General features: G+C 37.7%; 1 protein-coding gene across 4 annotated transcripts in view; it reads right to left on the bottom strand.

The window, feature by feature from the left end:
• EPC1 (enhancer of polycomb homolog 1) overlaps positions 1–16521 on the bottom strand; it is a 110786-nt gene that overhangs the window by 36770 nt on the left and 57495 nt on the right. For all 4 annotated transcript variants that reach the window (XM_008967636.5, XM_057298843.2, XM_003814796.6 and 1 more), the window contains exon 2: positions 366–525. In XM_008967636.5, the coding sequence (XP_008965884.1) occupies positions 366–525 (160 nt within the window). The remainder of the gene's footprint in view (positions 1–365; positions 526–16521) is intronic.

Here is a 16521-nt window from a genome sequence, read left to right on the forward strand (position 1 = left end):
CCGTCTCTACTAAAAATACAAAATTAGCTGGGCGTGGTGGCATGCGCCTGTAATCCCAACTACTCGGGAGGCTGAGGCAGGAGAATCCCTTGAACCCAGGAGGCGGAGGTTGTGGTAAGCCGAGATCGTGCCATTGCACTCTAGCCTGGGCAACAGAGTGAAACTCTGTCTTAAAAAAAAAAAGAAAAAAGAAAAAAGAAAAACCTCTTGATCATAAAGATTAACAAGACAATGAAAGCTGCAGGAATTTCACCTTACTAACCTTTCAATTATTTGTTTTTAAGTTGTTAATTAATTGGAGATTGAGTAAGTTACATAATAAGAGAAATATAGAAAATATAATCATTAAGAGAATCATTACTTACGCTGTATGTGAATGAGCTGCTTTGGCATCTTAAATTCCCCAGGATATATAGACTCATAGTAAGCAATATTACTTTCTGCCTCTGGGACCGGTATAACCATATTATCCCTCTTCTCGCCATACACTTGCTGTGCTGAAATAGCCCGCTGAAGATGATGTTCCTAAAAAGAAGAAAAAATAGGTAAGTTCATGTATTTTTAAAAAGCAGTAAACAGATCATATAGCCAAAAAGGTTTTTTTGGCTCATTTGTTTTTAAAATAGAGAGATTCTAGTAGTAGATCTTAAAAGCATGTTGTTAACACGATACAACTAGTGATAAAATCAGTTTAGGTAGAAACAAAAAAAAATTTTGTCAGAAACACTGAATATTTCCTCAATGTAGCAAAAGGAATTGCCAAAACTGAGAATTATATAAAGAGATTCAAAATAGTTGACAAAAACAAAGCTTGCATTTTACGGATGAGACGTGGAGAAGGAGTTAAAACATTTGAACTTGTTATATAAAGAAAGTGGGCTATGGTTAAAAATATTTTATTGATTCAAATCTCTTATTCATGTAATACTTCATACATTTAGAAGGTATTTGAATACAAATCAACTAAATATGGTTTCTTCAAAGAAGGGCAGAGGTTATCTCCATTTTGAGTTGAAACTGACAGACTCAAATCCTGGTCTCTTGTCTGAAATGATAACCTTTCATACACATTTCCAGAGCCCTTTCTGAGCAGCTGCAGAGTATGTGTAGGGGCAGAAAGCACACTCTCTGGACTCAGGCTGTCTGATTAGAACCCAACTCCGATACTGAAACAGTTTGTGACTCCCGGCAAGAAACCAGTCTTCTAAATCTATTTCCTACAGTAAGAGAAAAAAAGAATCTACTGTACAGAGTTGGAGATTTAAGTCAGATAAATGTGAATAAAATGTTTAGTATAATGCCTGACATATAACAGGTGCTCAAAATAAGTTTTGGTTTAGCCACCACACAGAAAGCTTTTCCTAGTTTGTGATACTACCAACTGCCATATAAAGGTATTAGTCTCATCCAGGCCTATCAACACTGAATTTTGGTATATGCCTTATTAAATTCAAACACACACACACACACACACACACACACACACACACAAGTTCATGGATAAAAAACATTCTAATAGTATGAAAAGTTCCAGTCTTCATAGGTAGTCCATTAGGAATGTGTATTTTCTTCCCAATATTTTAATGTATATACAAATGTGTACACATTTAAATATGTAAAGGAATATATATATTCCTATATAAATGGATATAAGATATACGCAATATAGAACTTTATCCCTAGCTTTGGTTTGCTTGATATAACCTGGAGATCTTTCCATACCAATACTTCTACTACATTCCTTACAATAGCTGCATTATATTCCACTATACGGACTTACCAAATTTATTTAACCAGATACAAATTGAAAGGGAAAAAACTCTGGAAACAACCTAAATGCCTACCATCTCCTAAGTGCTACAAAGAACCACTCATGTATTACTATGTACAAGATATCTTTGTGGACTTGTGAAGGCATCTGTAGGACAACTACAAATGGAAGTGCTCAAAGGGTATATCTAAGGTGGTAACAACACATATTCCTCATTCCTTAAGTAACTATTTCTCAATATTCCTTTTGAGTTTAAAACTCTTTGCCCTTCTTGTTACTTTAATTTCTTTACAAATGATAAAGTTTCTTTTCTTTCAAATGTTGCTCTTCTTTGCTCATTTTCAAAAGTGTTGCATTTTTCTTATTCATACTCAATTTGATTTTTGATTCTAAACCCTCAGAATGCCTAATGACTCCTGGGAGCTGGTAGAAACTAAGTCTTTATGTGTGTATATGGGGTGGGGAAAACAGTGTCACTAAACAGCAAATTCTATCTTCTACTTTGGTAGTCTATTGCCATATTTACTGGCCCTGAATGCCCACTGACACAGGGCATTTTTGCCAACCCCAGTGTATGTCAGTTACACGCGTACTCTTGAACTCTCAGATATCCTCAAATGTCAAGAGAAATATTCGTAGCACACACACCAAACTCAAGGAGAGAGTACGGAAGCAAGACATGTGATTCATAGTATGCTTTTTGTTCCCAGCTCACAACCCTTAATCTCTTAACCCTTAATTTCTATGTGTAGGTGAACATATAAGTTAGATGTTTTACCTTTTGGACTTTTGCAAATCTGTCTTACTCCTGGTGATGCCTTTAGAACATAGCATTCAAGCATTCGTTTATTTTGTTTAACTAGTTCTGATATCTGGCACCTGGTCCAAATGAGGGGTAGCTGTAGTTGAGAACAGAATATGCCAATGTCGGCTGGACGTGGTGGCTCATGCCTGTAATCCCAGCACTTTTGGGAGGCTTAAACTCCCTTGAGCCCAGGAGTTTGAGACCAGCCTGGCCAACATGGTGAAACCCCATCTCTACTAAAAATACAAAAATACAAAAATTAGCTGGGTGTGATGGCATGTGCCTGTAATCTCAGCTACTTGAGAGGCCGAGGCAGGAGAATCGCTTGAATCTGGGAGGCGGAGGTTTCAGTGAGCCGAGACTGCACCGCTGCACTCCAGCCTGGGTAACTGAGCAACACTGTCTCAAAAAAAAAAAAAAAAAAAAAAAAAAGCATACGCCAATGTCTGAGACTATTAGTTGGTCAGAAAATGAATACTTCACATATTACCACATCCTCCCACCTCAAGATTATGAAACAAATTCACCCTTGTCAGCTCTTTACCCCTTTTAATAGTTTATTTTTACATCTGTAATTTATTTTTTCTCTAAGAAGAGACAAAGATCTACCTTTTTTCCCCAAATAGTGAGCCATCTGTCCTAATGTCATGGATGAAATAATCTATTCTCCTTAATCATTAAAAATGTTCCCATAGGAATCCTCACACACTGTTGGTGAGAATGTAAATTAGTACAGCCACTATGGAAAACAGTATGGAAGTCCCTCAAAAATCGAAACAAATAGAACCACCATACGATTCAGCAATCTCACTGCTAGGTATATACCTGAAAGAATGAAAATCAGTATATCAAAGAGGTATCTGCACTCTCATGTTTACTGCAGTACTTTTCACAATAGCCAAGATTTGGAATCAACCTAAATGTCTATCAACAGATAAATGGATAGAGGAAATGTGGAACTACACACAATGGAATATTATTCAGCCATAAAAGAGAATGAAAACATCTATCATTTGCAACAACGTGGATGGAACTGGAGGACATTATGTTAAGTGAAATAAGCCAGGCACAGAAAAAAAAATTTCGCATATTCTCGCTCATTATGTGGGAGCTAAAAATTAAAACAATTGAACTCAATTGTTCATTAAAACAATAGAAGGGTACTGGGGAGGGGTAGAAAAAGTGGGGATGGTTAATGGGCAGAAAAATATAGTGAGATAGAATAAGATTTGAACAGTATTTGATAGCACAGCAGGATGATGACAACCGACAATAATTTATTACATATTTTAAAATAACTAGAAGAGTAGAATTGGAAAGTTCCTAAGACAAAGAAATGATAAATGCTGAAGTGATGTATGTCCCCATCACCCTGATGTGATTATTACACATTGTATGCCCCTATCAAAACATCACATGTACTCCCTAAATATCTATACCTATTATGTACCCATAATAATAAAAAATTTAAAAAATTATATTTTAAAATACATTTCACTTGCAACTGGGAGTATTTTCAAGCTTTTTTTTTTTTTTTTCCCCATTCCACTCAACTCTCTCCTATGCCAGTATTTAATGTGTTTTAAACAACACAGCCTTGGGCTGGGCACAGTGGCTCATGCCTGTAATCCCAGCACTTTGGGAGGCCAAGGCAGGCGGATCACTTGAGCCCAGGAGTTCAAGACCAGCCTGGGCAACACAGCCACACCCTGTCTCAAAAAAAATAAAAATAAAAATAAAGAAGAAGAACAATGTAGCCTCATACTGCATTTTATTATCTAGTATGGTAATTTCCCACTCGTACTTTTTCCTTATCAGGTTTCTCATTTATTTTTTTCAAATAAACCATAATAAAATTAATTCTTTAGGTATAAAACATGACCCCTAAGGAGTTCTGATTTTTACAAGCAATATAGTATAGTGGTTAAGAACATGGGCTTTGGCCAGGTGTGGTGGCTGATGCCTGTAATACCAGCACTTTGGGAGGCCAAGGAGGGTGTATCGTTTGAGGTCAGGAGTTCAAGACCAACCTGGCCAATATGGTGAAACCCCGTCTCTACTAAAAATACAAAAATTAGCCAGGTGTCGTAGTGCACACCTGTAGTTTCAGCTACTCAGGAGGCTGAGGCAAGAGAATCGCTTGAACCCAGGAGGCAGAGGTTGCAGTGAGCTGAGATGGCACCACTGCACTCTAGTCTGGGTGACAGAGTGAGATATTGTCTCAAAAAAAGAAAAAATAAAGAACATGGATTTTGTAATCAAGAGTTCCCTGGTATTTGAATGTTGGCTCCACAGTTTACTAACTCTATGACTTTGGGACTTGGGATAAATTATTTATTCTTTTCCAGCAAGAGTTTTATTATTTGTAAATGTGTATTACATACCTACCACGTGGGATTGTGGTTAACATGCCCAAGATGTACTAGTACCCAATGCATAGCAGCTAGTCTATACCTTTCATTATTAGAGAAGCTGAAGTTTTTCATACCCTTAGTTACCATTTATATCCTCTTGCATGAACAGTTCTGTAGAAAAAAACTTCCCTTATGTTATATCCACTTTTCGTAACTGTGAAACCAAAATTTTGTGTATCAATATTATAGTGAACACTCACTGCTTTAAAAAATCTTATTTGTAGTTTTCTTGTACAAAATATTTCACATAGGCCAGGCGTGGTGGCTCACCTGAGGTCAGGAGTTCAAGACCAGCCTGGCTAACATGGTAAAACCCTGTCTGTATTAAAAATACAAAAATTAGCCAGGCATGGTGGCAGGCGCCTGTAATCCCAGCTACTCGGGAGGCTGAAGCAGGAGAATCGTTTGAACTCTGGAGACAGAGGCTGCAGTAAGCGGAGATCACGCCACTGCACTCCAACCTGGGCAACAGAGCAAGACTCTGTCTCAAAAGAAAAAAAAATTCACATAATTACCTCTTATCTTTAACAGTCAAGAAAACAATCTCCATTTTATAAATGGCATTTGGGGTGAAGTGTCATGATATATGCAACATACTTTCAAATGGTTCAGAAAACAAGATTTAAAGAACAGGAAAAAAACCAGCTGGGCACGGTGGCTCACGCCTGTAATCCCAGCACTTTGGGAGGCCAAGGCAGGCAGATCACGAGGTCAGGAGATCGAGACCATCCTGGCTAACACGGTGAAACCCTGTCTCTACTAAAAATACAAAAAAAATTAGCCGGGTGTGGTGGTGGGCGCCTGTAGTCCCAGCTACTAGGGAGGCTGAGGCAGGAGAATGGCATGAACCCAGGAGGCGGAACTTGCAGTGAGCTGAGATTGCACTGCTGCACTCCAGCCTGGGCGACAGAGCGAGACTCCGTCTCAAAAAAAAAAAAAAAAAAAAGAACAAGAAAAAATACTACAAAATATTGTAGAATCTGGGTTGAAGGTATATAGATGGCCACTGTACTACTCTTTCAACTTTTCTATACATTTGAAAAATTTTATAATAAAAAGTTGGATAAAGAAGAGGGCACTATAGGTCAGGGATGTATATAATGTAAAACAAATATGGTTAGGTTCTTCTAAGGCTTAAAAAAACAACAACAAAAACCTTCCTTCCTCAACAGCTGAAATAATCATTACCTTCTACTATTCATATTTACTCCCTCCCCAAGTACAGCAGTTCTCCCTTATCCACAGGGGATACATTTCAAGACAATCTCAGTGGATGGCTGAAACCACTATTGAACCCTATGTATGCTATATTTTTCCTATACGTACATACCTATGATAAAGCTTAATTTACAAATTAGGCACAATAAGTAACAATAATAGAACAAATATAACAATATACTGTGACAGGTTATGTGACTCTAGTCTCTTTCTCAAAATATACCGCCTTCACCCTTCTTGTGATGTGAGAAAATGCCTCCATGATGCGATGAAGTGAGGTGAATAAGGTAGGCACTGTGATGTAGTGTTAGACTACTACTGAAAACTAATTTAAAACGTTTTTAAAAACTCATTTTAACTTAGAAATCATTTCTAGAATTTTCCACTTAATATTTTCAGACTGCAGTTGGACTGTAGGTGACTGAACCTGCAGAAAGCAAAACCATGGATGATGGGGGATTGCTGTGTACACCAGGAGCCTGAGACGAGGAGACCAAACAGAGAAGGCCAGTGAGGCTGAAGCACAGTGAGTGAGGTGGTGAGTGACAAATTCTTAAGTACAAGGAGTCAAGCGCCAGATCATGCAGAGTCTTAGGGGTCGTGTCAAGGATCTGTCCTTTTTCTAAGAGCAATAGCGGCTGCAGGGTTTTACAAGAGCACCTTGGCTGCTATGTAGTAAATGGACCACACTTTATAAAACAGAATATACATAGCCCTTAAATATTTCTGAATGACATTTAATGACATGCACAAACCATCAGAGAGACATCTGAAAATTGTATTCAAGATATTTAAATACTTTTAAAGAAAAAGACACAACTGAGCCTATCTATATAGAAAACAATCTAAAGTATAGATATATATCTCAATCATCCCTATATTCCTTTATCCCCTACCTTTATTTTTTCATAGCATGTACCATCCTCTGAAAGGCCATATAGTTGGTTTATTTACTACGGTTAACCATCTCTCCCTACACCTGCACCCCCAATCTAAGCAACATAAGAGAAGGGATTTGTCTATTTTGTCCACTGCTGTTATCACCACCCTAAAATAGTGTTTGGAACAAAGCGGAGTGCTTAAATGTTATGTGTGTATGTATATGTGCACGTACACATACATGTGCATGCACACACAGTTTTAAAAAACATTTTTAAAACTCAAAGCTATATACACCTATTTCCATAAAATAACATTAAATAAGAAAAAGTGGGATTTTTTTTTGCTTTCAGTAGGAAGAAGATGCAAAATGGTAAAGACAAGAAACAAAATAAATTAGGAAATGATGAGTTCTGTGTTTCATTCAACAGATATCTAATGACTTGACTAAATATCTGAGATTATACAAGTGTAAATTACAATGATATTCCAAGCTGTTTCACTGAAGTACTACTTTCAAATTATTAATAGGTAGTCTAATGAGAAGTTTGATAATTTAAGTGTACAGAAGGCTGGGTTTGAAACTTAGATTTTTTTTTTTAAGGACTTCTGAGAGCATGGTAATGTAAACTGTAGTTCTTAAAGGAGGATACAGCCATTCCGAACCAATGACAATGGAATCATTTTTTTCAGAAATTATCCACTAATCATTGATAGAAAACTTTTGAAATACAGTTTGGGAAATGCTGGTATAAAACAAAAACCAGAGATACATGGCAGAACATCCAGACTTAATTCTGTTCATTAATTAACTTAGTCTAAATTTACTGAGTGCTAACCATTATGTGCCTGGCACTGGGACACAATGGCAAATAAGAGAGACATGCTCTACATGACACTGCAGAGGTTACACTCTAACAGGAAGGACAGATACTAATGAAATCTAAAAATAAATTGTACAGTGTAATAAAGTACTATGAAGGAAAAGTACAATATGTTTAGAGAAATATAAAAAGGAAACATTTCTGAGACCATCGCTTTATCAGTGGAGAAAGTGACATTTAAGCTAATATCTGCAGGAATTGGAGTTAAGTCAAAGATTGTTTTAAGAAGAAGGAATAGGCTGGGCGCGGTGGCTCACGCCTGTAATCCCAGCATTTTGGGAGGCCGAGGCAGGAGAGTCACCTGAGGAGTTCGAGACCAGCCTGGCCAATATGGTGAAACACTGCCTCTACTAAAAATACAAAAATTAGCTGGGCGTGGTGGCGGGTGCCTGTAATCTCAGCTACTCTGAAGGCTAAGGCAGGAGAATCGCTTGAACCCGGGAGGCGGAGGCTGCAGTGAGCTGAGATCGCGCCACTGCACTCCAGCCTGGGCGACACAGCGAGACTGTCTCCAAAAAAAAAAAAAATAAATAAAAATAAAAAGAGAAGAGGGAATAGAGGGAATAGCTATGTTTGAAGACCACTTACTATTTATAACATGTTGGATGGGTAAAATTTCTTTAATTATAAAATATTTACGATAATTAGGTTCAGCTGTGATTTCACAGTTAATTGCTGTAACACCAAGATCAATTCCAATTTTTCATTGTACAGAGGCATAAACTCTCAAATCAGCCAGATTTTAAAGTGAACAAAGGAAATAAAGTTAAATAATTTAAAGAAATATTTAATATGCAATCTTACAAAAATGGAATTAGAATCAGATGAACCATAGCTTATAATTAAGCAAATAGCTTAAAAGCCTCTTGGGCTGAAAGTAATTATAGTTAAGTTTTCTATACATAGCAATATGAACAATAAAAAGAGGATGAGAAAACACTGAACAACAATCTTTAGAAAGTTCAGAGGCACACTTTCATGTCATGAGCTTTGCTATCATGGCACCCAGTTCCAAAAGTATTCACTTTTGTTACTTCAGCCTGCCTAGTGCAATAGAAGAGCGCCAGGTTTTAGAGACCCAAGTGTGAATTTTAGCTTCAACATCTGACTCCAAGTCCAGCAAGTCACCCTGCTATGTATTTTTATTATTTGCAAAATATATTTTCCTTACCCATCTCCCTCTCTTCTCTCCAGCAGGAAATGCTCCCTTTTCTCTTTATTACTTTTGCTTACACATTGCCTTTTCAGATGGCTTTCTATGGTCTCTGTTAAATGCATGGTTAGCTAACACAAAAGGGTAAGCCTGCTCTAAACAGGCCATATCACTAATGTTAAGAAGCCAGAAATATTTTTTATTAAATAAGAGTGACATTAACTATCTGTAGATAAAGCCTATCTGGAGGCATAGGTTTTGCTAATGTGTCATAAACATCTGCTCTGATCCTCTGTTCACATGGGTGGGTATCTTTGCTGCTATCGCCATTCCTCATGCTCTCACCCCACCATGGGAAATTCCCACTTGATCTTCAAAGTCGGGTTCAAAATGATCTTTTCTCTACTTCTCCTAGGAAGAATTTCTCTCTCATCTGTGATTCTGCAATACTAAATTTTATACTTAGGGCATTGTGCTATCACTATTTATGTTTACATACTGATCTCCAAAATGTGAGCTCTTTAAGAGTAGAGACGATGTCTAATTTGCCTTTGCATCTTTTCCTTCAAAAGATGTATTCTCATGTACTATTTGGGGACTGTAAATCTTTTAAGGTTGAGGACTAAATAATATTGTCTTTGTAATGGACTCATTGCCTGGTATAATATTTTGGCTTACTGTAGGAGCTCAGTATTTTATAAAATACCATTGTCGAAAGATGAGAAGGATCAACCTAAATAAAACACATGAAAAAAGACATTTCTACTTGCTCTATAATAAATTATAATAAACATTACCAATCTAAAAAGAACTATTCAAGGTTATATTATGCAGATTCCTAAACAAAGATTAAATTATATTCATTTATTCATTAAATTTTTATTTAAGCAAATAATGATCATACCACTTAGACGTAACAATTAAGGCCACATTTAGACCTTTTTGGTTACTGAATTAAAAACAGCTTATTAAAAGCAACAATATCATACAAAATTCCATATGTGTAAATAAGTGATGACTAATTATGTAAGAAGCTACTTAAGAAGTTTAAATCCCTGAATATTTATGCATGTAGAGGGAGACTCCATTGCTAGTTGAACAAAAGGCCTGAGCTGAATTATTTTTTCTACTACTTTCAAATGACATTTCTAAGAACCCAAACAAGTAACTCTATGGAGGAACACTGCTCCAGCAAATACCACCTAGTTTTTCTACATCCGAACGCCCAACTCTTCCCTGACTCGTTATAATCGCCTCTAACTGGTTCCCTGCCTGCACCTTCCTCTGTTCTTCATGGAATAGTGAGAGCAATCCTGTTAATATACAAGTCAGGTCATGTCATTCTTCCATTCAAAATCTTACACTTATTTCCCATCTCACTCAGAATAAATCCCAAAGTCCTTAAAATGGCTTCCAAGGTCCAACATGATTTGCACTCCCCTTTCCTTGTTACCTCTCTGGTACTGTTAACTATTCCCCTTTTCACTCACTCTGCTCTAGTCATACTGGATTCCTTGCTGTTTGTCAATCTTGTAAGAATCAGCTTGCTCCCTCACCTCAAGTTTTTGTTTAAATGTCATCTTCCCAGATTGATCAGATCATTCCTTACCAGTTATCCCACTATATGCCCAGCAGAATGGCTAAAATAGAAAAGGCTAACAACATCACATGATGGTGAGGATATGGAATAACTAGAACTCTCATACATGGTTAGTGAGGAAAGGCTGATAGATACTGTAAGACCAAACACACACAATCCATAGCCCGGCAAGTCTGCTCCTAAGAATTTACTCAAGAGAAAGGAAAACACAAGTCCACAGAAAGACGTGAGTAAGAATGTTCAAAGAGCTTTATTCATAATGGGCCCAAACTGGAAGCCACTCAAATGTCCACCAAAATAGGACAGATGAACAAACTGTGGTAAAGCCATACAGCAGACTACTATTCAGCAATAAAAAGGAATAAACTATTTATACATGCAACAACATGGGTAAATCTCAAAAACACCATAGGGAGTAAAAATAGCTTCGCACAAAGTACATCAATGAAGTTCTCAACTGGCAAAAATAATCTATGACAGAAAAAAATATCATAACAGTAGTTCTCTCTGGGAAGTGGAGGCAGGGACTGAGAAGGGGAATTAAAGAGTTTTCTGGAATGATGGTAATGTTCTCTATCTTGATGGGGGGCTGAGTTATGTAAATATATGAATTTGACAAAATTTAGCCAATATCCGCTATTTGTGAATCTCACTGCATGTCAATTTTAACTCAAATGAAAGAAACAGTAAACAAATAGTGAACTCTAATGAATGATATGCATGCTGAAGTATTTAGGAAAACATGCACTCGTGTGTAATTTACTTTAAATGCCTTTAAAAAATAAAATGAATGGAGAGATGAATACATGGGTGATAAAATAAATAATAACATGGAAGAATCTAGCTAGTGGTATATTATGGGTAAATTCTCATTGTAAATTGTTAAAACTTTTACTGAATGTTTGAAAATGTTCATTGTAAAATCTTGCTGAACCCCAGAACACTGTGTTCCCCAACTCTGCTTTATTTTTCCCTAGCACTTGTGACTTCCTTATAGACCACTTGACAGTTTCTTCTCACCAGAATATAAGATCCTTGAAGGTAGGAGTGAGATTTTTTGCTTTGCTTTATCCCAGGTCTACAATCATGCCTAAAGCATGTAAGTATCCAATAAATACTTATTTAATAAATAAATGAGCCAATGAATTATACCAGTTATTTAAGGTCCACAAACTATTACCATTTGGAATAGACTTCATAAAGAAACAAAGATAACATTTCATAAAAGCAAAGAAAAAATTAAACCTGTAATCCCAGCACCTTGGGATGCTGAGGCGGGTGGATCACTTGAGGTTAGGAGTTCGAGATCAGCCTGACCAACATAGGGAAACCCTGTCTCTACTAAAAATAAAAAAAATAGCCGGGTGTGGTGGCACATGGCTGTAATCCCAACTACTCGGGAGGCTGAGGAAGGAGACTTGCTTGAGCCTGGGAGGTGGAGGTTGTAGTGAGCCAAGATCGTGCCACTGCACTCCAGCCTGGGTGACAGAGCGAGACTCTGTCTCAAAAAAAGAAAAGAAAAAAAGAAAAAATTAAAATGAACACATTTTACTTTTGTATCTGAAATACTTGTGGTAACAGTTTAAGGACAGATAGTATCTGGCAAGGAAAAGAGCAATTTAATATCTATTATATTTCACAAGAAATAAATGATACAAGGTTATTACTCTCTACCTATCCTCTTGCTTAAAGCTCAGTACTCAATTTCTAGAATACAAAAAGGAAGACCTTTACAGATAAAATAGTCCAGTTCTGTTATTTCTCTTCAGTGTGAAACATTTGCCAATTTACTACTTTCCTTATAAAATCAACAGGATGTAAAGTCAAGTGACTGAGTAGCACAATAACAGGTGGCCCAGACATGAAGTTTCATTCTGATTCTGTCCTCTCATGTCCTTATTTGTACCCCTAGCATCCGTTTAGGCTTAGGTCGTTTATGCTGTACATATTAAGAGCCTACATGCCCAGTGTGATGTGTGACAATGTAAGCGGGAAGGGAATAAAATTTGAGTCTCTTTCTACGCTTAGAAAAGCCGCAATCTAATTGAATCATTTCCCCAAAATTAAATTTTAAAAGGCTCTCCCAAACTGTTATTTTTTGTTATAATCTTTATGCTGATGATTTCTATGCCTCCAACAGCCCCGAGAGCAGTAAAATACAGATACAAATGTGTCTGTTTTTTTCTAAAATGCCCTACAGCAGCAGCAATAAACTAATTTAAATCTGTCTAAAAGTGCTTATATAATCAATAACACAAACTAAATCTGTCCCACTGCTTAGTCCTTAGCCCTTGTATATACACACCCTTGCAATTTCATCCAGTATCATGGCTTCAACTGCCATTTGGATGCTGGTGATTATTCTAAATCTTAATTTCTAGCTCAGAATTCTGAACTCTAGACATGTATATAAAGACCTTACTATATGTTCCACAGACATCTCTCACATAACATCGACACCCCTGCTCCATGACTCTCCAAATCTGTTCCTCCTCCTGACCTATGTCAGCAAGTTGCACTGTCATCTATCCAGTCACCCAAGTCAGAAGCCTCAATGTTTCCAGCTCCCTTTTGCTTCTTATTTCCCCATTTCCAAATCAGGCACAGATTTCTCATTGGTTTTATGACTAGAAATTACTCAATACTTCTCCATCCCACGGCCACAGTTGGTGCAGCAAGTGGCCTTCTAACCTCTAGTATTACATTACTCTCTACTGGTCTTTCTAAGAGTTTGACCAAGTCAACTCTCACACTTCATCTTTGGTTCTTTATTGCCTCCCTGGTGAAATTCAAACTTGCCTTGGGAAACAGGTCCTCATGACCTAGCTCTAGCTAATTCCTCCAGTTCAACACCTGACCACTTTCTCCCCTGAATTTCCTAATCCACCTAGAGTAAGCATCTAATAGAACTTTCTAGTAACACCTATATGTACTGTTCCCTGCCTCTAACTCCATCTATAACCCTTCTCCCTTCTTTATAATTCTACTAGGATGTCTACCCCGCTTTTGGAAAGTCTTCCACAATGATTATGTAATACTATGGTAACATAAAAAACAGGCAGAAGTGACTTAAAAATGCCTATCTTCATTAAGATTCAACTGAAGTCTTTATAAAGTTGAAAACTGAGCAAGTCAGAATCTGGAAAAAAATTCCTGATAGAGATTCCATGACCCCTGAACAACCTGCCTCACACATACTGGAAGTGGCAGAAGATAACAAAGTAACAAGAAGGATGTAGATTCCCCACAGATTGCTTATTTGTTGTAAGGGAAATATAGTAACTATACTATGGAGAAACTGGACCATGCTTTCACCAGATGGTGAAAATTACCATTACCAGTGAGGTGCAGATGCATCTGTGCACCTCCAGATGTGATGTCATGGGGACACAATATCCCTTATGTGACATTTCAGGTGGAAATGCAAAACTTCAATATGAGAAAACATCAGACAAACCTAAAATGGGGTCACTCTATTAAAAACAGTCAAAACTGTATTCTTCAAAAATGTCTACATCATAAAAGATGAAAACATCTATGAAAAGATGTATATTTTTTTCTTTGAGACAGAGTCTTGCTCTGTCACCTGGGCTGGAAGTGCAATGGCACGATCTCGGCTCACTGCAACCCCCACCTCCTGGGTTCAAGCGACTCTCCTGCCTCAGCTCCCGAGTAGCTGGGGTTTACAGGTGCATACCACCAAACCTGGCTAATTTTTTTGTATTTTTAGTAGAGACAGAGTTTCACCATTTTGGCCAGGCTGGTCTCGAACTCCTGACCTCAGGTTATCTGCCCACCTTGGCCTCCCAAAGTGCTGGGATTACAGGTGTGAGCCACCGTGCCCAGCCGACATCCATGAAACTATTTAGGGGTAAAGTGCCACGATGTAGGCAACTTAAATGGTTTGGGAAAAAAATATGTGTGTACATATGAGAAAGAGAATAAAGCAAATAGGGCAAAGTGTTAACACGTCTGGGTAAAGGGTAGAGAATGCTCTATGTACTTACTACTCCTCTTCTTGCAACTTTTCTGTAAGTAAAATTACTTTCAAATAATAGTTTGTTTTTTTTAATAAAGCTAAGAGCAAAAGAACTTTTTTTTTAAAAGTACAATCTGTACAAGAGATTCAAGTACTGCTTCCAGAACTGTTACCAAGTAACTGCATAATCTTTACAAGTCAGTGAAAGTCTCTTAAATTCCCTTTAATTTCTTAATTTCTCTATTTAAACTAGTTTCAGAATACTGTTCTCTGAAAAGCAGTTCCAGCAATATCATTAAGTGTTATGTGAGGAGTTCTGTGATTAAATAATTTTGGGATATGCATAGAGGCAGGGATAAGCTATGCTGAACAACGTCTTTACAGAAGAATCCTCACAGATTTTATGTATGCCAAAATGCATTATGATCTTCCAAATTAATAATACAGAATTCAACATTTCTTAATTAGTCATTTGACCTTTTTCTTTTTTTTTTGCAACAGAGTCTTGCTCTGTTGCCCCTGCTGGAGTGCAGTGGTGTGATCTCGGCTCACTGCAACCTCTGCTTCCTGGGCTCGAGTGATTCACCTGCCTCAGCCTCCCAAGTAGCTTGGATTACAGGCATGCACCACCACGCCCAGCTAATTTTCAGTAGAGACAGGATTCACTGTGTTGGCCAGGCTGGTCTCCAACTCCTGGACTCAAGTGAACCACCTGCCTCAGCCTCCCAAAGTACTGGGATTACAGGCGTGAGCCACCACACCCGGCTTTTGACCACTGTTCATGTGAGTTCTTTAAATGTTTGGTGGGACCTGATCTTTAATTTATAGTACCATTCTCCTCCACAATATATGTCATCAATTTTGGGAAACATCATCTTGTAACTCCATTCACTGTCCAACTCATAATGAGGTCTTTTTCAGTTAGTTTTTTTTTTTTAAGGGGGCTGTATTTTGACTATGAAATCTCAAAATGGAACTACCTTTAATGGTTAAAGACAAAGATTAGAGGTTAAACTATAGCGTGGGGCCAAATCTAGCCCACCACCTGTTTTTCTAAATAATTATATTCGAACATAGCCACACTCATTGGTCTGCATATCATTCCACAGCTGCTTTCGCCCTTCGCCAAGACAGTTAAGTAGTGATGACACAGACTGTAGGGCCAGCGAATCTTAAAATATTTACTATCTGATTCTTTATGGGAAGAGTTTGCAGATCTTTAATATAGATGTTTTCTTTTTCAGAGATGGGGTCTTGCTATATTGCCCAGGCTGGAGTGCAGTGGCTATTAACAAGCACAAATGGCACTTTACAGCCCCAAAATCCTGGACAAGTGATCCTCCTGCCTCTGCCTCCTAAGTAGCTGGTGCTACAGGTGCAACCACCACACCCCGCTTAGATCCATTTAATTTTTGACGTTCAGCAGACTAGTTGTGGTAAGGTAGATCAGTGGCAGAGACTAAAGAATGCTCTACTATTTACATAGTGAAAATGACTGAGAGAAGAGGGAAGTAATATTAAGTAAAAAAAACCATATCACTATGTTCAGACCCTTTATTAGATACTTCATGTTCACTCTGAAGACTGATTAAGTCACTTGTCCGAAGTGGCGGAAGTAGGATTTGGGCTGAGGTCTGACTCCAGAACCCTATGATCTTTCTACTGTAGCTTAATTCTCCCTTCTTGTCTTCTTTTGCCTTCCCCATCTATGGCTGGGTTCTGGTTGGTACTCAGGGGAAGATTCAGAATACTAAGAGAGAAGCAAAAAGGACTTTAAATGGCTGAAGAGATGATCAACAGCATCCTAGGTACAAGGAT

This window comes from Pan paniscus, chromosome 8, assembly GCF_029289425.2.
Source record: "Pan paniscus chromosome 8, NHGRI_mPanPan1-v2.0_pri, whole genome shotgun sequence".
Classification (NCBI taxonomy): domain Eukaryota; kingdom Metazoa; phylum Chordata; class Mammalia; order Primates; family Hominidae; genus Pan; species Pan paniscus.